Below are 25079 nucleotides of genomic sequence, written 5' to 3'. Positions count from 1 at the left end.
CCTTTTTACTCATCCCCCATCCCGGACTGTGAGGCGCTGTGAGTAACTTGCTTTTCCTTCCTCTCTGCTCATCGCAGAGGGTGGCATGTCATGTTCAGCGAGCGTTATGAGGGGGATACCGCTGGCTGACTTGAGTCTCTAAGAGGTTTTGGGAAAAAGAGTTTAAAACAGTGCAATCCTAAGAAACAGCAGCATTCACTTTTGAACTTGAGATATAGGGGTGCATGAGGATGAGCAGCCCCCACTCGAGATAGTTGTACGGATCGTGATAACAGAGAAATACCTGTGTTGGATTAGAGTGAGAAGCTAGGGGACGTGATGGGTGAGGCTTTCGTCTTGGGTGGTGCTTGTGGCCACAGGAATCAAAGAAGAGGAAATTGAAAGGTAGGGGGTAGTAACATAAAGTAGAACTGACTTTGCTCACTCCACTGTAATACTGTTCTGAAGGAAGTTAGTGGCTTTTCTTACACACTAACTTTCTGATTTTCTGACTTGGATCCTGGGCCTGTAAGTGTAATGAGTGTTCTAAGCCCTGAGTGTGCTCAATGCCGAAGATGTGCAGCGCCCTCAGCCGTTCTGAGTGTGACTGAGAGGGACCCCATCTCCTTCCACAAGACCCGCCCAGGCCTTCACTGAGCGTCGGAGCTTTGTCTGCAGTGCTGTGAAGCTGATTTATCTAGTGACTTAGTGTCAGAGGCAGTGAGCTGGGAGGAAGGAAGACGGTATTAGTCTGCTAGATAGTATTTTGAGAGAAAATTGGACCTAAATACCCCAGAGCACATAGCGACATGGGGTTATTGAAGATGTTACTCAATTGTTTTGTTCCTCCAAAGCCCCAGGACTCTAGTCTTTCGTGGTCATGCTAATTCTGGGATAACAATGAAAGGATAAAAGGTGCCCAGAATAGGAAAACACCATTATCAGGAAACAAAGGAATGTTTTGACATTTTGGTTTGTGAACTTCAGCTCTCTGTAGATTTGCTTAAGTGAACATCCTTTGAAGAAGGAGAGATAATGAACCACGGTTGTCTTGAGCTGCTATGGGGTGCTAAAAGACCTCAGAAGACTTGGCTTAGAGACATGGGTCTGTTTCGTGATCTTCACTTAACTTCATTTCTCTCTCTCGAAGTTTTTTATTTGCCTCTCAGGATTGGGTAAGAATAAAATGAGATGATGTGTGTGCAAATGCCCTGTAGCCCTGGAAAGTCTGATCCACATTTGAGGTTTTCAGTTTACTCATTATCTTTAAAACATTCCTTAGAGGTTTAACTCTGATGGATTACTTGTCTAAAACATTACTGACTAGGTCTACAATTTCCAATTGCTTTCCAGATTCCTGTATTCAGATGAAGTTCAAATTGGCCCAGAAACAGTTATGACCACTCTTTATACTGCTAAGAAATACGCAGTCCCAGCCTTGGAAGCACACTGTGTGGAATTTCTCACCAAACATCTTAGGGCCGACAATGCTTTTATGCTGCTTACTCAGGTAAGTCAGGTATATATCATTTAAAAAGCGAGTATAACTGTATGTGAGTATGTACTGTTCTCTGGAGAACTACTTCTAGATCGTTACTTTCAAGTTTATGTGATTTTTCTTACAGTACCATTCAGGGAAATATATCAGATTTATATGATATCAGAAAAAAGAAAAATAGAGTTAATACAGTATGACAGGTAAAGAAACTGAGGCCTGATACAAGCAGGGTGTCAGGACTCAGACGTTACGTAGCTATTTCGGATGGGAGTGGGGATTCGGATCCAGCATTTCTCTTGCTGTGATTGATTGAGAGCGTGATCACATCGTTTTCTGGAAACCTTTAGTCTGAATTTCTTGTTGGATCTGAAATTGGGGTGGAGTATTTGAAGTCCTGAAAAGTGCTCAGGTTCACTGTCTTTGAACTTGTATCCGTAAGCTTGTTAACCAACTCCTGAAGGAGTTAGAATTGAAGGTTTATATGAAATATTCTTTCTCTGACATTTAAAAAAGTTTTCACAAAGTACAGGATACCTGCAGAAAAGTGCACATATTATATTGTAGGTGTACAGTCTGATGAACTTTTACAAAGTGAGCACATTAATTGGTCCTTAATATACGCTTTTTAGCATTTGTGAAATGCCTGTAATCTGAACTTCATATTTTAGATAGAAATAAATTGCTGTTTTTCTTTTTAGGCAATATTATAATACCCTCGTACGACTTGTTTTAAAAATTCGAAGCTAGCCTGTTGTTAGGCCTAGTTTTGACTTAGTTTCCCAGGGCTTGCATACTCTAACAGATACTATAACCATGGGTTGAATTGTGCCCCCACCCCAAATTCATGGGTTGAAATACTAGTCCCCAGGACCTCAGAATGTGACCTTATTTGGAGATAGAGTCTTTACAGAGGTAAACAAGTTAAAATGAGGAGAAAACAAAACAAAACTAAGCTGATAATATGTAATTGTCCTAAATATTATTACTGGAAATAATCACAGTGGTCCCTAGCTCAGCTCACTCATTTTCCAAATGGAGAAACTAAACAATTACCTGCTGAAAGTCTCACTATAGGCTGGGCGGGGCTGGATCCCAGAGCTTATGCTTTCTGGTTCTGTCCATCCTATCATATAGAAAATGTCTGATGGCATCCTTTTTGTTCTTTAAAAGAATCTTCGGTCAAGAAATACCTGTAGTTAATAAAAGAAAGAACATGCTGATATCACCTGTTTTTAGCCATCACAGAGCTCCCTGTCTGTGTATATAGTATGCCAGACACCAGGCTAGTCCCTTTGTGGATATTACACCTTTATACCTAATTATGGCTCTATCATGTTGTTGCCTATTATTAGCCCCATTTTAAATGAAGAAATGGAAGCTTAGAGAGGTAAATATCTTCTATAACATCAGACAGCAAGTGGTAAAGCTAAAGTCTCCACTTTAAACCAATAGTTCTTAAGGTGTGGTGACAGTGATAACGATAATAGCAACAGGTATTGAGTGGTTATTGTGTGTTGGGCCCCATTTGAGTACTTCACCTGTATTACTTTAATCTTCCTAAGAACTTGAGGAGGTGTAAGTCTCCTTGGTAGAAGTTTCCTTACTGCCCCATGTTATAGATAAGGAAATGGAGGCAGAGAGAGATGGCATAACTTGACCTAGGTCATATAACTAATAAGTGATACCTCCCTGCATTTTTTTCCTCTTTTGAATTTCTGATGAAAATCTAACAAAGTTGATATTCATAAGATTCTTTATTATCTCAGGGTTATTTTTTGTGTGTAGAGAGGATCACTTTGCTACTTTATTTTAAAAGTTCAGTCATAAAATTCAGAAACCAATACATTAAACTTTGACGATTAAAATACACTTTCTAGTTCAGTAGGTCCGAGATGGGGCCTGAGGCTCTGCATTTCTAATAGGCTTCCAGATGGTGCCCGTGTGTCTGGATCACACTTTGAGTAGCAAGGGTCAACAGCTGTCACTGTGAGCAAAAAGACCTTTTCGGTGCCTGCTTGGTCTGAGATCCCAATATTACTCCGAAGTTTTCATTGGTGGGTCATATGAATTAACCTACAAATTGTCATGTGACTTCTTGTTCTGGCCAAGTGAGGCATTTGAGTGAAGCCTCTCATTTACTATTTACTGGAGAGACCCATGCCAGCTTCCCTCTCACACAAAGGGCCAGTGTACTGTGCCAGCGTGATTTCCACAGGGGAGACTATGAAGTGAAACAATCATAGCGCTTTCTTACCAGAGATAATGCCAGACTCAGCAGCAGTGGATTCCATAGGAAACTTGATATTGCTACTCTGAATAAAATAATTTTTATAAAAAATCGTTTTTCCTAAAGGGAAAGATCAATTTTTGCATGAACACTAACTAAAAATATAGTTGAGTTGGCCAGTTAAAAAAATTGACATTAGAATTTCACTTTTTAAAAATGTACTATTTTTCATATTTTAAAAATACATGAACTATGATCCTAGATGAGATCCTATGCTAGAAAGAAAAGTGCTATAAAAAATGCTGTTGGGTCAATTAACAACTGACATACAGATAGTAAGTTAGATAAAAATACTGTTATTTACAAAGTTAGCTACTAATAAGAGAATATCCTTATTCTTAGGAAATACGCACTAAAATATCTAAGCGTAAGGGCCATGATGTATGAAGTTTATTCTCAAATGGTTCAGTCCCTTATTCTCAAATAGTTCAGTATACACACACTCTATGTATATAAATAAAATGTACGTAACCTAGTTTCTTATGCGATCCTTATTTTGATCCTCTAGGTTATATAAGGCAGACATTATTATTCCACTTATAGATACATATGTACATTATTATGCAGATTTTATTTAGGGCTAAAATTAAAAATTTGACTAAGCAAATTAATATAAATAGGCTTAGTATATAATCTATGAAGAGCATTTTCAAACATTTGAGTATTCTATAATTTTAAGAAATGTCCTGACTTTAAAAATATTTATATGTATATAATTATGTATAATACATTATATATATATTTAAAATTGAAGTCAGTGTGTTTAGTGTAGTCTTGTTTCCCCTATAAAACACAGGATAACTGTTTAGGGATGTTTATCATTTGTTCAGTAGCATCTGAGTTATTGAAGCCTTTGAAATGAATTTTACTTTAAAACGAAGTGAGGAGTCATCAGCCGTACCGAATCATGGTGTCATTTATGGTGCAGTTAACTAGTTGGCAGCATTTTCAACAGCTTTCTGCATGACGCAGCAAGAATACCTTCTGAGCATTTCCTGTTTGTGCTGTTAAATGTAAACAGAATCAAAGATTGGCATATCTACCTTCACATCTACTTTTCAGTGTTAGTTTTTAAAAATCTCATTTGAGTTTGGATTCCACCTTTCCCACCCCCCAGCTTTTTAACTTGTTTAGAATTATAGTACACACCCTGATAAGCACATATAACTCGACTTCTGACTTCTTAAAGCCTAGATAAGCTTTGCTGGAAACATAACAGTGTATACTGTTTTGGTATCAATATATGCTATGACTTCTTTTGCTTATCATTAAGTTGTAGGATTGATCCATATTGTGTATAGTTAAGATTTTCATTCTCATTGTTGTATAATATTCCATCATGTAATCATGTGAATTTATCTATTTGTTCCTTTTTTTTTTTTTTTTATTAAATTTATTGGGGTGACAATTGTTAGTAAAATTACATAGATTTCAGGTGTACAATTCTGTATTACATCATCTATAAATCCCATTGTGTGTTCATCACCCAGAGTCAGTTCTCCTTCCATCACCATATATTCGACCCCCCTTACCCTCATGCAACCTCCCACCCCCCACCCCCCGCCCCCCTTACCCTCTGGCAACCACTAAACTATTGTCTGTGTCTATGAGTTTCTGTTTCTCATTTGTTTGTCTTGTTCTTTTGTTGTTTTTGGTTTATATACCACATATCAGTGAAATCACATGGTTCTCTGCTTTTTCTGTCTGACTTGTTTTGCTCAGCATTACTCTCTCAAGATCCATCCATGTTGTCACAAATGTTCCTATATCATCTTTTCTTACAGCCGAATAGTATTCCATTGTGTATATATACCACAACTTCTTTATCCATTCATCTATCGAAGGACATTTTGGTTGTTTCCATGTCTTGGCCACCGTAAACAAAGCTGCAATGAACATTGGAGCACACGTGTCTTTATCTCTAAATGTTTTCAGATTTTTTGGGTAGATACCCAGAAGAGGGATTGCTGGGTCATATGGCAATTCTATTCGTAATTCTTTGAGAAACCTCCACACTGCCTTCCATAACGGCTGTACCAGTCTGCATTCCCACCAACAGTGTATGAGGGTTCCTTTTTCTCCACAGCCTCTCCAACATTTGTTGCTATTTGTCTTGTTGATGATAGCCATTCTGACTGGGGTGAGGTGATATCTCATTGTGGTTTTGATTTGCATTTCTCTGATGATTAGTGATGTTGAGCATTTTTTCATATGTCTATTTGCCATTTGTATGTCCTCTTTGGAGAAATGTCTCTTCAAGTCCTCTGCCCATTTTTCAATTGGGTTGTTTGTTTTTTTGTTGTTGAGTTGCATGAGTTCCTTGTATATTCTGGATACTAGCCCCTTATCGGAGGCACTGTTTGCAAAAATCTTCTCCCATTCAGTTGGTGGCCTCTTTATTTTGTCAATGGTTTCTTTTGCTGTGCAGAAGCTTTTAAGTTTCATATAGTCCCATTTGTTTATTTTAGCTTTTACTTCCATTGCCTTTGGAGTCAAGTTCATAAAATGCTCTTTGAACCCAAGGTCCATAAGTTTAGTACCTATGTTTTCTTCTATGCAGTTTATTGTGTCAGGTCTTATGCTTAAGTCTTTGATCCATTTTGAATTAACTTTGGTACATGGTGACAAATAGCAGTCCAGTTTCATTCTTTTGCACGTGGCTATCCAATTCTCCCAGCACCATTTATTGAAGAGGCTGTCTTTGCTCCATTGTATGTTTTTAGCTTCTTTGTCAAAAATTATCTGTCCATATTTATGTGGTTTTATTTCTGTGTTCTCAATTCTATTCCATTGGTCTATGTGTCTGTTTTTCTGCCAATACCATGCTGTTTTGATTATTGTAGCCCTGTAGTACAAGCCAAAGTCAGGAAGTGTGATACCTCCATTATTGTTCTTTTTCCTTAAGATTGCTTTGGCTATTCGGGGTCTTTTGTGGTTCCAAACAAATCTGATGATTTTTTGTTCTATCTATTTGTTCTTGTTAGGCCTAGTTTTTGCTTAGGTTCCCAGAGCTTTCATAATCTAAAATTCGTGTACTTCATTCTCTATCCCCAATCAAAGCAGGAAATGGAAAAAAAAATCTGTTAGTACTGGTATGCTTGACAAATGATATTATTGGTTAGTAAAAATATCATTAAGACTTGGCTTTAATAAGTACTGGCTTTGCAACATAACTAGCTGGGTATTAGGCAAGTTGGTATATGTCTCTGAGCCTCTGGTTCCTCATCTGGAAAATGGGATAATGTCTGTCTTATCTAATGCAGGATATTTGTTAAGAATCAAAATAAGTAACGCATAAGAAACTAGGCAATCTCAATATAAGCAAGTGAAAATACAAATGCCAGTGTTGGTAGTAGTGGTGAATTTGTTATCTCAGCAGGGCATTTGTGCTTTTACCTTTTCATTTCTGAGTGCGGAATGAAAAGTTTTAAGAATATATAGGTGTTATAATTGTATTTTAAGTAGGTATTTTTACATAATTAGCAATTATACCTGTTTACAGTATTAACTTGGAATGTGTACAGCCTAAAGGTAAAATAACTATGGAAATAAAATAATTATCTTTTCATATGTTTAGGCTCGACTCTTTGATGAACCTCAGCTTGCTAGTCTTTGTTTGGACACAATAGACAAAAGCACGATGGATGCAATAAGTGCAGAAGGCTTTACCGACATTGATATAGGTAAGTTCACAATGAGTGAAAGTTTTACCTATAGGTATAGTAGTAACACCTTACCTTGTTGGTGGATGAGCTGTTTTGAAATTAGCGGTTTTTCCAAATAATCTAAGTCTGCCTCTTTAAGAGTTTTGTTCTCTTTATTTTGGTGAAATATTCCTAACAGTCTTAACTACCTCATTGCCTTTTAAAAGACATCAAATCACGTAAAATTCATTGACTGCTTTCCATATGCGCGGCATTATGCTAGGGTCCTATAAGAAATACAAAAGGTAAGATGTGGTTTTTCCTAAGGAAACTCAACTGATTGGAGAAGCAAGGAACAAATATGTGAAAATTAAGATTTAAGACATTAATAGAAGAGGTGGCATACAACAAAATGTGATTTTTGCCTTTTCTGAACTAGATACATAGAAAATAATTATTGTGTAAATCCAAAGCATGCAGAGGTTAACCTCACATTGGAGTAATGTTGACAGAGGACGTTCTGATAATGAATATTTGGATAAGGAAGAGGGAACGGCATTAGAGGCCAGTGGAACCTCACGACGAAGTGGATATAGAGGAAGGGAAATACGAGGCAGGTTAAAGCCCGTGTCAGGAGGGAGATCTGCTGACAGAGTGAGGAGTCTGAATATTGGCTCATAGGAGAGTGTCTTGTGGCTTTAAAAAGAAGCCACACAGTGGCTTCACTGTGTTGAACCCAAAACATACATCTTCAACCCTGTCTTCTGGCGCCAAACTTATATACCCAGTTGTTTACTTGACATCTTCATTTGGAGATTTTATAGGTATTTCAAAGAACAAAGCTGAGAGAGAATCATGAGTTCTCCCCTATGCCCTGTCAAATCTTTCCTCTTCATTTTCATTTTTTTTTCACTCCTCCCTGATGGCGCCACCATGCACCTGATTACTCAAGCCAAAAACCTAGACGTTATTCTTCATTATTCTTTCTTTCATATCCCACATGCAGGTTATCAGTAAGTGCTTTCAACTGTAGTCTTACAATGTATCCTGAATTTGACCATTTCTTACCATATCCATGCTACTGCCTATCAAAGCCACTGTTCTCTCTCACCTGGATAACCTCTGTCGTTTCCTGTTGTCTCCCTGCTTCCAACCACTCTTGCTTTCATATAGTCCATTCTGTACACAGCAGCAAATTTAAACCATAAATCACATTGTTATCACTACCTTGCTTCCAGGGTCTTCCCACTGCAGTTAGAAAAAAATTCCAACTCCTTACGAGAGCCTGCATGATCAGGCCCTGTATCAGTGGTCTGGGCTTGGCTGTGGTGATAAATAGGCCCCAAAATGCATGCTCAACATATTTACACACATACACCCAAAACTGCATACTGGCTCAAACACAATGGAAGCGTATCTCACAATCACGTAACAGTCCAAGGTAGTGTCCTGGCCAGTAAGCAGCTCTCTTCTACCTTGTGACTCTGCCACTCCCTAGGGTCTAGTTATTACCTGGGCAGATAGGAAAAAGCATGGGCAGGGAAAACATCTTAAAAGCTTTGGCCTTGAAATGGCACCCTGTTACTTCATACTTCAGAAGTTCCATCACAAGATCCCGTCTCACTTCAAGGGAGGCTGAGAGATGCAGAGTACTCATATCCTAGGAAGAAGGAAAAACAGATGTGTTGTAAACAGCTGGCAGTCACTACCTGTCTCTGTCAGCATCTGACCTTGTCTCCTACATTCTCGCCCTCATTCACTTTGTCCCATATGCACTGGCTACGGTTATTTCTGTTTTAATCCTTAGTATTTGCTTTTCCTTCTGATTGGCATCCTTTTCCCCTGAATCTTGGTAATCATTCAAAGATTTCAGGTGAAATGACACCTAAGACAGGCCATCTCAGACCTACTTCAAGTAGATGCTACATTCCCACGAAGAATCTGTGATTTATTTTTCTCATAATACATATCACTGTCTGAAATTCTTACCTGGTATTTGTCTGTATGCATATGTTGATTGTCTGCCTTCCCCTCTTGGATTGCAGACTCCTTGAAGGCGGGACTTTGTCCTGTTTATCACGGTATTTCTAGCACCAAAAACAGTAGAAGATAGTAGGGGGTCAGTGACCGACTAGACTGGCTGGCTGTGTTTAGAATGGTGCCTTCCTTACCCACCTGGGCTAGTTCTTACTCAGTCTCAATGTCTTGCCTCAAATCATACCTCTGTAGTGACTCCTTTCTTAAGAACTGACACCCCACCCTCTTCTGTTTAGTATATTCTTCTGTTACAGTAATATCCCATTGTTAGTTTGACTGTCTTACACGGTACCTTGGGAAGGGTTCGTACTCACCTTGCATTATCCTGAAGGGCATGGACTAAATCGAGTTCCTCCCTAGCACCTGCATATCATGTGCTATTGGATTTTTGTTGAATTACTGGATATTTAAGAGCCCCGAGCACTGCCCATGTTGCTAACGAAGCATTGCTTAATCCTAATTTCCTTCCCTTTAAGGGGCTGTGCAGTGCTCCGTTTGCACTTCAGTCTACACTCCTTTGAGATAACCCTGCCAGCATGGGTGGCTTCCTCCTGGAGGTGGTTTTGCAAATAGTTCCTATGTTAGGCATGCCATTGGAGCCTGGGAATCTTGAAGGAGGTGCTTGCACAGGGTAAATACCCTGTAAATAGTTGTCGATTTGATTAGACTCAAGATTGTTTATATTCAAATCCAGTATTATGTTTATAAGATATAATCTTAATGTATTTTTATGATCTTTATTAGGCTCTCAGCTGTAATTTCTTATAACACATCTGCCAATAGAAAACCTAAGTGTTTCCACCCATAGTCTAGTTTTCTCCAGATGTACTTGCTGAGAACTGGGAAAGCAAGGGGAGCCTAAGAGCTGAGAGAGAGAAGGGCCTGGCTCCGGGAGCTTTTCTTCTCACCGTTTTAGATTCTGAGGACGCTTTTTCTCATCTGACGTTTGAATATGTGTTCTGGAGGGATATGCTTATCATTTTCCAAGTACAGAGATACTGTTTCTCTCTAACAGCTTTTTGCTAAAGAAAGAAGATAATCTGTTTCACTGATAGAACAAAATGAATTTATATTATGCCAAGGGCAGTATAATGTGCTTTTTTGGGGTCATGTTTTAAGTTTCTATGTTTATCTCTACTGAAGTTATAAATGTATAAGGTAGAGACATATAGGTCCACAGTCGTCTGTTTTTCCATTGCATGATTAAATATTATGTATGTTCCTAATCCTACAAGTATTTAGGTATATTGATTTATATGTATTTACATGGAGCCTTAGTTCATAATCACCTGCTCAGCTACAAGAGAAGGAAAAAAAGCTCAATTTTCTTTTTCGAAAATTGTGTTTAACCTATTCATTTTTAACATTTTGTTGAGCTCCTGCTATGATCTGGGGACTATGATATCTTTGCTGGAATGATTGCTGTGCTTGATATTAAACAAATACTGGGTTCTACTATGAATGTGTAGACCATTGCAGAGGAGAATTTTAAAAAAATAAAATATAAGGTTTCAGGTTTGCAAAGTGAAAAGACTTAAGGAGATGATGGTGTTGATAGTTGCACAACAATGTGAATATAGTTAATACCATTGAACTGTAGACGTAAAAATGATTGAGATGGTAATTTTATGTTATATGTATTTTATCACAATTAAAAATATTTTTTAAAAAAGTATAGAGTATAGTTTTAAGTGTCTAACCTATTTTTATTGAGATTTGAAAAAATATATAAGCAAGTTTGTCAGTATTGTTTTGTTAAAGAGCAAAGTATTCCTAATTTCATTTATTTTTGTATTTACCTATAGACACGCTCTGTGCAGTTCTAGAAAGAGACACACTTAGTATTAGAGAAAGTCGACTTTTTGGAGCTGTTGTGCGATGGGCAGAAGCGGAATGTCAAAGACAGCAATTGCCTATGACTTTTGGAAACAAACAGAAAGTTCTAGGAAAAGCACTGTCCTTGATCCGGTTCCCACTGATGACTATTGAGGAATTTGCAGCAGGTAGGGTTATAATTTGACCGACATCTATTTAAAATGATTTTAATGGGCAGGCCGTCAGTCTGCCTGTGCCAGAGAGGAGCAGATGGTTATTTATTGACTCCCACAGTCACTCTCCTAATTACATGATACCTGTATGTGCATTTGTAATTCTCCTTATAGCCCTTCAGGATAGTATTATAGGTTACATATTTTAAAATGTATACATATATTTTAGCATTTTATATATTACAAATATATGAAGAGTATATGTGTTCTGGGATAGAAAACTGAACTTGAGAGAGGTTAAGTCCCTTACCCAAGGTTATACATAATGCTTTATCAGACAATAGAAATTTCTGTGTAACTCTTTAGTCTCTTACCAGCCCCCTTCTTGTTTGTGCATAGCTTAGAAATCAGCAAATACAGAAATCGTGCACAAAATGTTGGTCTTATTTCTCTCTTAGTCCCTTTCTTCAGGATCACTGTCTGGCTGCCTTACTAGCTTTGAATTCCACTATTTGTCTTTTCAACCAAGTGAGGCCTGCCACAGTTTCTAGGTTGCCAGTTTCTATTTGGCATTTATGACCTGTGAAGCAAATCAGCAAATATTCCAAGGGGAAGAAGTGGTGACAGATACAGGGCTTTGTCTCAATCTGTTTCCCTTCTGAAGCAGTGTCTGTCTCAGCTGTTGTCTGTGAACTGTAAATAGCTGTCTTACGTATTCCGTCCATAGTTGTTTTCTGACGTAGGCTATTCCATCCTGCAGACTTCTTATCTATTTTTATGTAATCAAATAATGTTTCTTCTTTTGCTGTTAGGCATATTATATTCTTTTTTCCATGTTACCTCTGTATTTAAAAAAATGTTTTAATGAAGAGTTCCCTTTATTTTCTCCATTCTGCTATCAAGTGTGTTTTCTTTGCCTTTTTTTTTTTCTGTCTAGAGATTCAGAAATATAAATTTTGTATTTACTTTTCCCCCCTCAATTTCCTTATTTCTCCATTTCGTAAAAAAGTTATATTTACTGACCTTCTCTAAGACAAGAGTGTTAGCATAGTGTGTTCTTCCTTTCAACCTTTCTAAACCAGTTAACGTTAACTGATTTCTCACACACACAATTACTGTGTTAGACTTAATTCTAGGTTGTATTGCTTGTCGTGCTCATCACCAGTTCTTTTGTGACACACCTTGAATTCTTTATTTTGATTCACTCCTCTGTTAACTGGAGTGTATTCTCTGATCACTTACTTTATTTAGGTATATAGTACATATCTGAGAATGTTTTTCATGACCTGAAGACCACTTTTCAACTAAGGAAATTTTATTATAAATTATTACATCACCCTATTTCTTATTTTCAGTTCTTTAGGAACACTAATGTTTCAAAATCAGGGCTTTTGGGATGCACTTGAGATCTTGCTCCCCAGCAGTATATGTCATCAATTTTGATTCAAGTAAAATCTTGCAACACTTAAAAAAAAAAAAAAAAAAAAAAAAATATATATATATATATATATATATATATATATGGTTTTACATTAAAATCTGAATTTATGGCTTCCTAACCCAAATTTCTAGTTTATCAGTTATTTTTTGCGGTTCATTTTAATTTTTAATTTAGTTTTGCAGTTTCTTTTTCAGATTGTTTTTACCAGGCTTTGAAGGGATCTCCTCTCATCTTTTATGAGGAACAACATTTATTCCTGGATAAGTTTAAGCTGCCGAGAATTTTTCTGTTCTTAGAAACAGTGAATGGGAAAATTATAACATATACACTGCTTCCATGGCTCTTCTAATTTTAGCTCCTGCCCTCTGCTAATTTCTAAATCCGACAATGAAAGCACTATCCCATCTATTTCTGCCTCTAATTATATTCCGTTGTTCGGATTATAATGTCAGACAGGTATTAGGTGGGAAAACTAGAAGGAACAATAGCTCTGGCTGCCATTGTGAGCATTTCTTCACCTCACTGAATGACTCTCCTCTTTCTGGTGAACAAAAAAGTCCGTGGTACTCAGTGGCTGAGTGGATAGAAAAATCCAGAGGTCTTTCTGTGATCTCAGCCTTTCCTCTAAGCTTTAATTTAGTAATGATTTTAACACTTACATTTCATTAGGTTAGGTTAACCTCAAATGGATTTCGAAAGATTTTTAAATTAAATATATGCTAAAATTATATATGCTAAGATTTTGCTACCTCATTGTTACTTTACATCTTCCAGATTTGAACTCACATTATTATGTGGAGTATTACAAAGTTAGGAATTGAAATCCAATTGCCTTTATTGAGATTTATATTTTTATTTCTGTAGGTCCTGCTCAATCTGGCATTTTGTCAGACCGTGAAGTGGTAAATCTCTTTCTTCATTTTACTGTCAATCCTAAACCCCGAGTTGAATACATTGATCGACCAAGATGCTGTCTCCGAGGGAAGGAATGCTGCATCAATCGATTCCAGCAAGTAGAGAGCCGTTGGGGTTACAGTGGAACAAGTGATCGAATCAGGTATCTGTCATATTGTGGCCATGGGGGTGGTTGGGGCGGCAGTTAGCTTTTAGCTTTTATCCTCATATTGTGGGAGATCATTAACCAACATTTTATCTTATACTTTGTGTACTGCATTTCTAACTGAGAGGTAAAAAGTCAGGCATAGTGGTCTCTTCCCTGAATTATGAGTTAAGGGATCTCTTAGGAAACAAGTAAAGTAACAAAGGATTGGGTCAGGCCTTCTGTTACAGGGATTCTGTTTGGATTACCACTGCTGGGGAGCTGAGGTCTAGACCATAGTTGATCAAACACTGTTTTTACAGTCTTAGAGCTAAAATTTAATACATTTAATCTTACTCTCTTTAGTGTGAGTTTTTTCTTTGCATGGAAAAATATCTCAGTATGCATTTATAAAAGCTTTGAATGGGAAAAAATTTTTTAAATCTTAAAAGATTCATTCCATACAATCCTGTTAGGAATTTATCTTTGTTCTATTGCAATTCTTTAGGTTAATGTCAAAACAAAGTAAGTACTAGTTTTCATAAAACATAGCTTTTGGGTTTTCACTTATTTAATAGCACTTTTATATAAAACTAGAAACTAATAACAAGTTTGTTAGAAATGGACCTCTGAGGGGGAGAGGACTCTTAAATATTGGATTAAAATGTAAATTAAAAAGCATTTGTGAATTATTCAGTAATCATTCACAATGAGAATACTATATATGAAAACTTACATACAGAGGATGAAGTGGACAAAGTGTCACACAAAGAGACAGTTGTAATTAACTACTTGTACTAAATAAGAGTAGAAATAAATGATTTATGCATTCAATCTAAATAGCTAGAAAACGGAAACCAAAAAACCATAAAAAAGGGAAAGGAAATAGATAAATGTAGAAATTAATGAATTAAAATAGTAGAATTGATAAATCCATAAGCTGGTTACTTAAAAAGACCAATAAAATAAATAAACCTCTGGCAAAGGTAATAAAGAAAACATACATTTAGAAATAATGGGAATATAATCATATACGGAGGAGATTTTTATTTTAATTCTGGGTTTACACTGTGCTAATAAATTGAACGTCTTGATGGAATGGATCATTTTATAGGCAAATATAAATTATCAAAATTGACTGAAGAAGAAAGGCTGAATAGACCCATTCCATGGAAGGAATTAAAAGTTATCAAAGAACTGTCCCTTCACAAGGTGGTTTTTACAGGTGAGTTTTATCAAACCTTCAAGGAACAAATCATTTCCTTGAACATTAAAAGAAGAAAATACTTATCTGTTAATTACTGAAAAGAAGCATAACCCTTGTGCAGGAATCTGACAAGACGAAAAATTTTCTAGATCGGTCTCACTAACATGGAAAGAGATTATTCTGTGTAAAATATTAGCATATTGAATCTAGCAATACCTTGGAAAAATAATATTGTATGAGCAAATAGAGTTTATTTGGAGATTGAAAGAATGGCTCAATATTAGGAAATAGAATTTACCACAGTAGTCCATCAAAGAAGAAAAACAATTTGATATTTCAGAAGTTGTCAAAAGACTTGATAAAATTCCCCTTCACTCCAGATGTAATCATTCATAGACGAGGGCTAGAAGAATACTTCTTTAACATGATAGACTATTGAAACCTCAAGATAGGGATGCAGTGTTCAAGTCTTGTAGTTATAAACAAGTGTCTCACCACATGAATTCTGACAGCACATTTGAAAGTTGATTGGCACTTGAAACCTATGTAATTTTACTAACTATTGTCACCCCAATTAATTTCAATTAAAAAAATTAAAAAAGAATGTTGATCGGAACTCTGTTTTGGCAGACTGTCCTAAGCATTGCAGTAAATCTGGTGACCTGACCCTCTGCCAACAGTGCTCCTAAACCTTTGTGAAAACAAAAGCCCTCCTTCTGGCTTTTGAAAACGACTGGTCCATCCAAACAACCTCAGAATCAGTGAAAATGTATTAGAATCAATAAGAGAATAGGGACCGCTTATATTAATAACACGTATGTGCAAAAACCAGTGATGTTCCTACATACGTCATCAAAATTCAGTTAGAGGGATGGTCACGATGGCTCACAACAATGTGAATGTGCTTCCTGCCACTGAACCATACACTTAAAATGGTTAAGATGGTACAATACATTTTGTTATGTATGTTTCCACAATAAAATAAAATTTTAAAAATGTTTAAATTTTCAGTTATTATTTACAATAGTAACAAATTAACATAAAGTAGCAGGATTAAATCCTGTAAGAAATGGACAGTATAATACCTTGATGAAGAACTGGAGAATTTCAACTGGAATCAGACAATGTCTTTCCAAACTAACCAATGCATGTTACGCAGTTCCTTTCAGAAGTCACTTGTTTTTGGTAGGGAGGAGTCGCGTGGCAAAATTATTCTAAAGTTAATCTGGAAGAGTAAACGTTTCTTTTTTAAAAAGAGTGGTATGGATGCAACATGATAAGCATTGTAAAGCTGTCAGTCAGTGTCATATGGGAGATACTCCAGAGTTCAGAAACCATCCTAATGTAAATGAGCATTTAGAAGGTGAAGGAAGGAATAACCACTGGGAAAATAGTTAGATCCTTACTGATGACATCTACCAATATTTGTAAAAATTAAAATTTTAACATTAAAAAAAAAATGAAACCATGAAAGTGCCGGAACGATGAATGTTTGTTCTGAAGATGAGTTAGGCCTCTCTAAATTTGGCATAAATTATAATTTGACTACAAATAATCCAAAATTTTTATGTCCAAAATCACCATAAAATTCAATGACAAACAGGAAGCTTTTTGCAACGGATATTACTGACAAGGCACAAATAACTACATAACGTGGTCTTTCAGCTCCACATGAAAAAGATACTCGTCAGCAGAGAAAATTGGGAAAAGAATATGAGTGGGTATTTCATTAAAGAGAAAGACCAGTAGATAGTAAGCATATGAGCAAATGTATGAATTCACTAATCAAAGAAATATAAATAGAATTTGTTAATCATCAGTGTCTCAATGGCTAAAAGAAATGAAAATACACTTGGCTGTTGAGAGATGGAAGTGATCTTCATTTCTTGTAGGGTGTAAAGTGTTCTAATCTTCCCAGAAAGCAATTTGATAATGTTTATCTGAAGCCCTAAGTATATGCCTTTCATTTTCTCCAGCAACTCTACTTCCAAGAATTTATTCTAAGGAAACAATGAAGGTTCTGCAAAATGACTTAGCTCTAAGATTGTTCATCACAGTTTTGTTATCTAATAATAAAAACTGCACATAACCTAGATTATCTCACAAGTGGGGGTTTTTTAAATACAGTGAATCGATAATACTCTTTTACCATTTTACATGAAAAAGAAGTTACAAAAATATATGTATTCTGACACAATTTCAAAAATAATACATTCATGGAAAAAAAAGTATATTTTCCTTTTGTTAGAAAAATAGAAGTAAAAGTCTGAAAAGGAAATGAACCAAAGGGTGAAGGGGGGTTACCTCCAGATGGTGGATTTTGAGATCCCTTCAAAGTTTTCCGTGGTTTAACTGCATTTTTTTAAAGCAGAGACCATGTATTTATTTTATAAGAGAAAACTATAAATAATTCATTACAGTGTCTTAAGGGGACTTGAACATAGTGGTTCAGAACATGGGCTTTTGCTCCAAGCAGACCTGGAATTGTGTCCTGGCTCTGCTAGCACTTCCTGATCAAGGCAAGTTAGTTTCTCTGAACCTCAGTTTCTTCAACTGTAAAAACTGAGGATAATAAAAATAACACTGGGCTGCGTAGTTTATAGAGCTGTTGTGATGGCTAAAGGAAATAATTCACGTAAAAAACTGAAGCTCGGTGCCTGGCACAGGAGGTGGTTTTGACCATTATGACCAGCCTGCACCTGCTCATTGTTCTGCATGAAATCTTCCACTCCACCTTGTCAGTGAGGTCCTGTGCCCGCCTTCCACCTCCGGCTTCCGTCCAGCGGCTTGCTGCTTCACAGCTCTTGTCACAGTTTATAACTCACTCCTTTTTCTGTTTATTGTCAGTGGCCTTCATGAGGCTGTAAGGGCACTAGGGGTAGAGCCTGCTTTGTTGACCATTATTTCCCCAGTGCCAGGCCGAGTAGCTCATCCGACAGGCTCTCAGTAAATAGTCATCGAGCTGATGAATTGTCAGAATTTGGGACGCCGCGCTCCAGGCCTGACGGCTGACTCATCTGTGTTCATGAAGCAGATGTGTCAAAATGGCAGAAATCATCTTGCAGCAAAAGTGGGTACTAGGTACAATTCCTTTGACTCAAAAATGTATAGTACAGAAAACAGGTGCAACTTCAGTTCCCAGTAAGTTAAAATATACTCTAGAAAGAGGTGTTTTTTATTTTTAGGTGGGGTTTTTGTGGTGTGTGTGTGTAAGCAGATGACATTTCCAAGGATATCTAGTTTGTCGTAGTTTTCCTTTTTATGAGCAAAATTAGATGTTTGGGGAACACTCAAAATATTTGTAAGTCTTCAGAAAATGAATGCTTGCTGAATTATGTATGTTGTTTAATATTTGACCTTGTTCTCTCAGGTTCACAGTTAATCGAAGAATCTCTATAGTCGGGTTTGGTTTATATGGATCTATTCATGGTCCTACGGATTATCAAGTCAATATACAGGTACACTTTTTCCTGCACTATATAGCATCTTAAAATAAACCTGTAATTTTAAAATAAGATACTGTTTCGACAAAATCCAAATTTCAGTATAAGGAGCAAAGGAATCAGAAAGCATCTTAGTAGCCTAGAGACTTGTGTTTTACAATTGATCTGAAAAAATCTGGTTTCAGAAAATTGGGGCCCGGGGTCCTTCACAGAAGCATTAACATACAAGGGGCTCTCCTTCCTCCAGGAAACCCCTGTGTTAGTCCTTCCTGCGGTGCCGTGACTGTCTTATTACAACACCCGCCTGCTTCTGTCATGGGACTTTGAACTGTCTCATTCCTTGTAACTACTATGAACTCCCTCTGGTTTCTGATTGTCTGGCCAGGCCCTGCTTCATTCTTTAGGTCTGCTCCCCTCAATTCTTGATACGGGCGTGTTACCTAATCTGGAAGGGAAATACCGCTCTCCTTCCCTTCCACTTTTGAATGCACAGCCCAGTTAGTAAGATTGATTTAGAAACACATCTACACTGTACTTTTATTTACAAACTATACATATGCAATACTGTACTTATACGTTACACATAAACTAAAACAAAACAAATAGGAGTGAGAAAAGGAAGTAAACAATGTTTCAAACTTGTGTTTATCAGAAAAAAACTGCCCTCCCCAAAATTATAATGTATTATTTTTAATAAAAACTTCAGTGACCTTTGTGATCACAATGCTTCATGTTTTCAAAGTGTACAACAATTCAAAGAGCTGGTTCCATGACAGCCAAAAAAGATACCTCACTGCCTCACAAAGACAACCTTGCTCCAAATGGAAGAATTGTGTGATTGCCTGTGCGAATGAAATCTTGGTCACTTTCTAATCACATCTGCTAAGGTTTATAGTAAAATGTAGCTGATAAACTCATATCACTCATTTCAGTTTGTTGCTCTTACAAACCACTTATAAAGTTACATTTTTAATATTTTTAACAAATACGTTCAAAACCCACCAAAATTGTTTATTTTAAAGCGGGTTAGAAAAATTTGTTTTCCATGTTTTTTTAAGTGCAGAAAAACCACAGCGAATCTCTGAGTGGTGTAAAAGATTTTCATGATCACACCCCCATTTAATTTTAATTGCTTTATAAATATTGTTAACGGTCCTGTCCAGTAGGCTCCAGGAACCCATTTCAGCAGGCTGGATAACGTGCAGGCCTGCGAAGGAAGTAGGGCCCACTGTCAGCCTCTTTGATTGTGGAACCCACTCTTCCTTCAGGGTCCCTCACCAGAAGTCACCAGACTCCTTGTGGACAAACTGAGGGAGGGCATCAGGGTTATAGACACATTAAAATGATAAAATACAAATACTCTGAGTAAAGGAATACAAATAAGACTTCCTATTTTCTTCCCCCATTGGCTAGTCTCACGCACGCACTGCCTAGACACACACCAGCTAGACCCACCTGGGTTTGAATTGCTCTACCACCTACAAGGTGTGACTGGGCAAATTCTGTAACCTCTCTAAGCCTCAGTTTCCTCATCTACTAGGACAGTAGTGGTACCTACCTTATATTTTGTGAGGACCTGTTGAGATGATGCATGTAAAGTGTTTAGAACATAGTCTGTTGCTGTCTTTGTTGCTAGAGTTTTATAATTTGATTGTAACAGTGGCCCTAGGAAGAAGGCAGAGCAAGTTTTTTTTTCCCCAAATTGGAAGCTAAAACAGGCTCTGGGAAGTGAAGTGGTTTGCTGTAGCTGACACTGCCACGACCAGGTCCTGCGTCTGACTGCTGCATTCCAGGGCTCTGGCCTGTCATTTTAAAAACCCTTTTACTTCTTTATTGAACTGTGATACACATACAGAAAAGTGCACATACTTGTAAGTGGTACCTGTGGCTCACTTTTTAACTGAACACACTTGCGTAACTGGCAGCCAGATCAAGGAACAGTACATTCCAGCACCCAGGAGCCCCCTCATGATCTTTTCTCCCCGCAGAGGTGACCACTGCTTTGCCTGGTTTACTTGCACTGTTTTTATCTGATGTGTGTAAAAGGTAGGTTTGGGACCCTTGCCTCTGCACATGGCATTCCCTTGCACAGGAGCTCTTTCTCTTGTAACCCAGTGAGCTCAGACTTCAGCTTTTAAAACTCTCATCCCTTCTGACAAACTCACTGTTTCCTCTGTTCAGCCACTTTGTCATAGCTCTCGTCCTGTAGGTAGTGTACTGAATCACCGTATGTGTCTTCTCTAATGACCGGAGAGTCTTGAGGGTGTCCCTCAGAGCCTGGTACAGAGTGAAATAAATTAAAAGACAAAATTTTTACATTTTGAGTATCCACATATTTGAATACTGCATTTAAGGTCATTTTAATTTCAGTAAATAACATTTAGACATAAGAAATGCTATGAGAATTTCCTAGCAACGAGACATAGGCTAGCAAGGAATAAAGGCTCATTTCCCTCAGACAGCTAAAATCCACACATCTCAAAAGCCAGTTCCTGAACCATGTCTTTTATGGAAGCTCCTCCGGCAGCCAAGCCTGTTATCTGACATCTTCCCCATCTTTAGTGCGATGAATGATAAATATCTAAAGCCATCTTTGGTAGTTACAGAAAGTAGAGAAAAATTACAACATGGAGATGTAGTAGTCCATTCTGCTATTCCCAAGGGCTGTATTATATCCTTTTCTGTAAAACATTGTTTCAGCTGGTTTAACTCACATGTAACTTCTCTTTTGAAAATTACAGATCATTGAATACGAAAAAAAGCAGACTCTGGGACAAAATGATACTGGATTTAGTTGTGATGGGACTGCTAACACATTCAGGGTCATGTTCAAAGAACCCATAGAGATCCTGCCCAATGTGTGTTACACAGCATGCGCAACACTCAAAGTAAGAGTCATCCAAAACGGTCCAGATGGTGAACTTGTGGGGCCCATGGTTTCCCCGTGCATGCTACGGAGAGCGTGTTTTCAGTAGAAGCTGAGAGCCACTGACAGGCTTCCAGGAAGAGGGGGACAAAAGAGGCTGGGAAGAAGTGCCTCAGCAGAGCTCTGCTCTGAAAGAAAGGGTTCTTCGTAAGAAGTAGCCCTTTGTTTGAAAGGAGATCAAGTGTCTGTCTGACAGAAGATAAAATAATTATTTTCTTAAAACCATTTCATGTTCTCTAGTAGCTGAGCTTTCCAGTATTTTTAATCATTAATTAGCTTTGTAGCAAAAAACGTTATTTTTCATTAAATGACTTGCACAAAATTTTATACAAGAGCTATAATGCAACATAATAGATCATTCATTGAATTAAAACATCGCCTTAAATTGAGTGTTTATTAAATAAAAATTACTAATGGACCTTTTGTTTTCATTTAGGGGCCAGATTCCCACTATGGCACAAAAGGATTGAAGAAAGTAGTACACGAAACGCCCACTGCGAGCAAGACAGCTTTTTTCTTTTTTAGTTCCCCTGGCAATAATAATGGCACTTCAATAGAAGATGGACAAATACCAGAAATAATACTTTATACATAATTTAGCATTATAATACATCTTGGCGAAATAGTACCATATGGTCTAGTTTCAAAGGCATAAAAAAATGGCCACAAAAAAGAGTTTGAGTGTTTATAACTTTAAGATAAGAAACATTTTAGTTTCTTAGAGGAGATAGGTAAATGTGGATTTAAATGTCTGCATGATTTAAAGGCAGATTTTCTGTTTTGTTAACCTTTGGGGAAAGATAACTGGGTTTAATAGTTTAAATAAAAAACAGCTATTTCAACTTTATCTTGTATAATTTCATAGATCAGCTGACTCATGATCTTTCAACAGTTTTATAATTGAAAGATTTTTGTTTTCTATCACTGGTTTGTTTTGTTTTTGTTTTAACTATTTTGAAGATTAGATGAGATGAGCATATAGGCTTAAGTGTAAGTGTTTTGAAGGTTCCTAGAGTTGAGATGGGTCAGTATTCCTATTAACTCAGATAACTAATTTCAAACAATTAAGAAAAATAATAACTAAGATGTTATACTTGGACTTTTAAAATATCTGGTTGTTAGCATTTGGAATATTGTTAGAAATAGGCCTAATAGATGCCCAAGAAAATTTTCATTGCATTTACAGAAAAGGATATTTTGTATAGTAATGTGTTACATAATACAGCTTTAAATGACAAATGGCATTTGTACAAATTCATAATAGTATCATATAAACTAAGGATCTAAAGGTATAGTCTAAGACTGGATTCTTTATTGCTGAACTGCACCCGTCTTATGTGGGGGACGCTGCCAAGAGTTCCCAAGATTGAGAGGATGGTGACTATGCTGGTGACTGGTTAAACAGATGTAAGTTCAACATGGTGGCGATAATCTTACACAGCAAGAAATGAAATAAAATGCTAACATTTCTAACAACTATTTTGAAACTTGAAGTATCCAACAGAATGACTCCTGTCACCTACACAGTTCTATCCAAGAAGTAAAATATATTGAATACTCCTGACCTCACAAATGTCACAGGTATTATTAGGAGGAGGATAGGAAGTATATCTGGCAAAATGACATTTATATTCTTTTTTATTATAAAGTACAATTTTAATATCAATAACATTCTTTTAAAAGTGATTTTCTGATATAAAGTAATGTGTAATTAAGTTCAAGGTATATCAAACAGCTGTGGAAGATGATTAAAATCACAGTTCTTCATCTTAAAAATAATTTTTTCTAAATAGTAATAAGGATATAAAATTTTTTCATCTAAAGTCGTATTTCATTTTCTGTTTTCAAGAGGATAATGAGATATGTTGGTGGCAGACGTCTCTTGAAATTGCTGAAGAAAAGGGAAAATGTTTTTATCCCTGGTACCATGACCATATGGACCTAAACCTCAGTTAACTGGAATATCCATGGCATGTCTGGTTCTGTTTAAAGATTAACCAGCAAACACTTTGTAGTAACCATTATGGAAAATAACTTCTGCCTTAAAAAAGATCGTATGCTAAGGGTATGTTTATGGTTTTTGACATTTGCGGCATTTCAAATGCTCCCGGTGTGTAGCACTGAACAATGATGGTAACTGAAGGTAGCCAGTAGGAGGCACGAGAAACAACTGTTTACTAATATGGGACATCCCCTGGAATTTTAAAAAAAATAAATATTATCCTTTTATTTTTTATTTTTTTGTCATTTGTCTTTTTCTTCTAAAAGTTGAGTGTAAGATGCCATTTTGGAACAAGGGTTCTAGTTCATTGAGGTGTAACTGTATATCTAATTTACAGAAGTACATAATGGAACACGAAACAAGACATAGGAACTGCAGCAATAACAGCTGCTGTCATCTGTTTCTTGATCAGGTTTTTATGGTCTCGGGTTCTCCCCTCTTCTAATCACAGGAGGCGAGAGAATGAAGACTACTTGTTATTGGCTAGTGTGATGACCATCTCACTGTTTAGTCTCAGCAATAGCTACTGGAGTGATTAGTGGGTACCAGGCCCTGTACTAAGGACCTGACACACATTCTCATTTGTTTCTCACAACATCGCTGTGAGGTAAGGACTGTTAGAATACCCTATTCACATGCAAAGAAGTTCATGTTTCAAATGGTCAATAAGTGGTAGGAGGCAGAATGAAAACCCAAGTCTATCTCCAAAGCTAGAGCTGGGAAAAGTTTTTTTGTTTTGTTTTTTGCTGGGTCCCAAAGTAACATGTCACTATTCTCCAATTTCACAGTAAGACCCCAGAAGCTACCTGGCGAATGTGTATTTACTATAGAATATGTTTTTTTTTTTTTTTTTAAGTGTGGTTATACCAGTATCTTCCCAACAAATTGAGATTGTTTATTTGTATCATCAAAGTGTTTTTTTAGTTCCACATATGTAGTACCTAGAGTTTTAAAGAAAAAATTGACCCGGGAATAGACAAGCTTGTAAGACATTAGAGAGAGCCAGGTCTTTGAAGGCAGTATGTCTAAAACGTATTGTTCCACTTCCCTTTCTAGTCCCATGTCCTTCAAATCACTTTCTGCTTCCCTGTTCTCGTCTTCCACATTCACAACTGGGGAATTGTCCCTGGAATTAGATGCATCCTTCATAAGGGATGGTGCCCTAGTGATACCACCCGGTCAGCTCCAGCCCCAGAGCTACATGGTTCATCTACACTGTCTTGCCTAGTTTATACAGTTTAAAAGTCCATCTTTTCCATGGGCAAAGCTATGACAAGCTTTACTTGGAACTTTACTAAGAACTGAAAGAAGATAAAATAGGAGCCAATATAAACATTTATGGGTTTTCTGCCATTTGGGTCATAGCCCCTGTTCTTTCCCACACCATTGGGCAACATTTCTTCCCATTCTCTTTTCCCCTCCAAAGGCAGAGACGTTGAGCAGGAGCAACCAGTCAATTGCACAGTTTGGGGGGGGGGCACATGAGGCTGATGGCTTTCCACCCCCCACCCCCCACTCCTGAATCACCCTTGGGACAGGCTGAAGTTCTTTGCAAGGCACCTCTTCTCTCTGCCTTCACCCATCTAGT

At 37.1% G+C, this 25079-nt stretch overlaps 1 protein-coding gene and 1 long non-coding RNA gene across 10 annotated transcripts in view; one reads left to right on the top strand and one right to left on the bottom strand.

Moving 5' to 3' along the window:
* BTBD1 (BTB domain containing 1) overlaps positions 1-23725 on the top strand; it is a 29387-nt gene extending 5662 nt beyond the window's left edge. The window contains exons 2-8 of one of the 3 annotated variants that reach the window (XM_019743433.3): positions 1333-1489; positions 7342-7447; positions 11251-11448; positions 13739-13931; positions 18491-18578; positions 21305-21451; positions 21926-23725. In XM_019743433.3, coding sequence (XP_019598992.2) covers positions 1333-1489; positions 7342-7447; positions 11251-11448; positions 13739-13931; positions 18491-18578; positions 21305-21451; positions 21926-22084 — 1048 coding nt within the window. In that variant the 3' untranslated portion in view covers positions 22085-23725. The remainder of the gene's footprint in view (positions 1-1332; positions 1490-7341; positions 7448-11250; positions 11449-13738; positions 13932-18490; positions 18579-21304; positions 21452-21925) is intronic. The other 2 variants (XM_074318336.2, XM_074318337.2) reach the window with 2 other exon arrangements.
* LOC109453617 (uncharacterized) overlaps positions 1-25079 on the bottom strand; it is a 31799-nt gene that overhangs the window by 5163 nt on the left and 1557 nt on the right. The window contains exons 2-8 of one of the 7 annotated variants that reach the window (XR_016018326.1): positions 20729-20840; positions 16206-16345; positions 9398-9495; positions 8921-9068; positions 4666-4768; positions 2531-2667; positions 1452-2011 (exon numbers count right to left, since the gene is read on the bottom strand). This is a non-coding gene — a long non-coding RNA (uncharacterized LOC109453617). Of the gene's footprint in view, positions 1-1449; positions 2012-2530; positions 4769-8920; positions 9069-9397; positions 9496-16205; positions 16346-20728; positions 20841-25079 lie in introns of those variants that run through there. The other 6 variants (XR_016018324.1, XR_016018327.1, XR_016018325.1 and 3 more) reach the window with 6 other exon arrangements.

Source organism: Rhinolophus sinicus, chromosome 13, assembly GCF_057876585.1.
Source record: "Rhinolophus sinicus isolate RSI-liver-muscle chromosome 13, RSI-T2T, whole genome shotgun sequence".
In the NCBI taxonomy this organism is placed as follows: Eukaryota; Metazoa; Chordata; class Mammalia; order Chiroptera; family Rhinolophidae; genus Rhinolophus; species Rhinolophus sinicus.
Note: the sequence above shows the minus strand (reverse complement) of the source record. Positions and strands in the feature narration are given on the sequence as shown.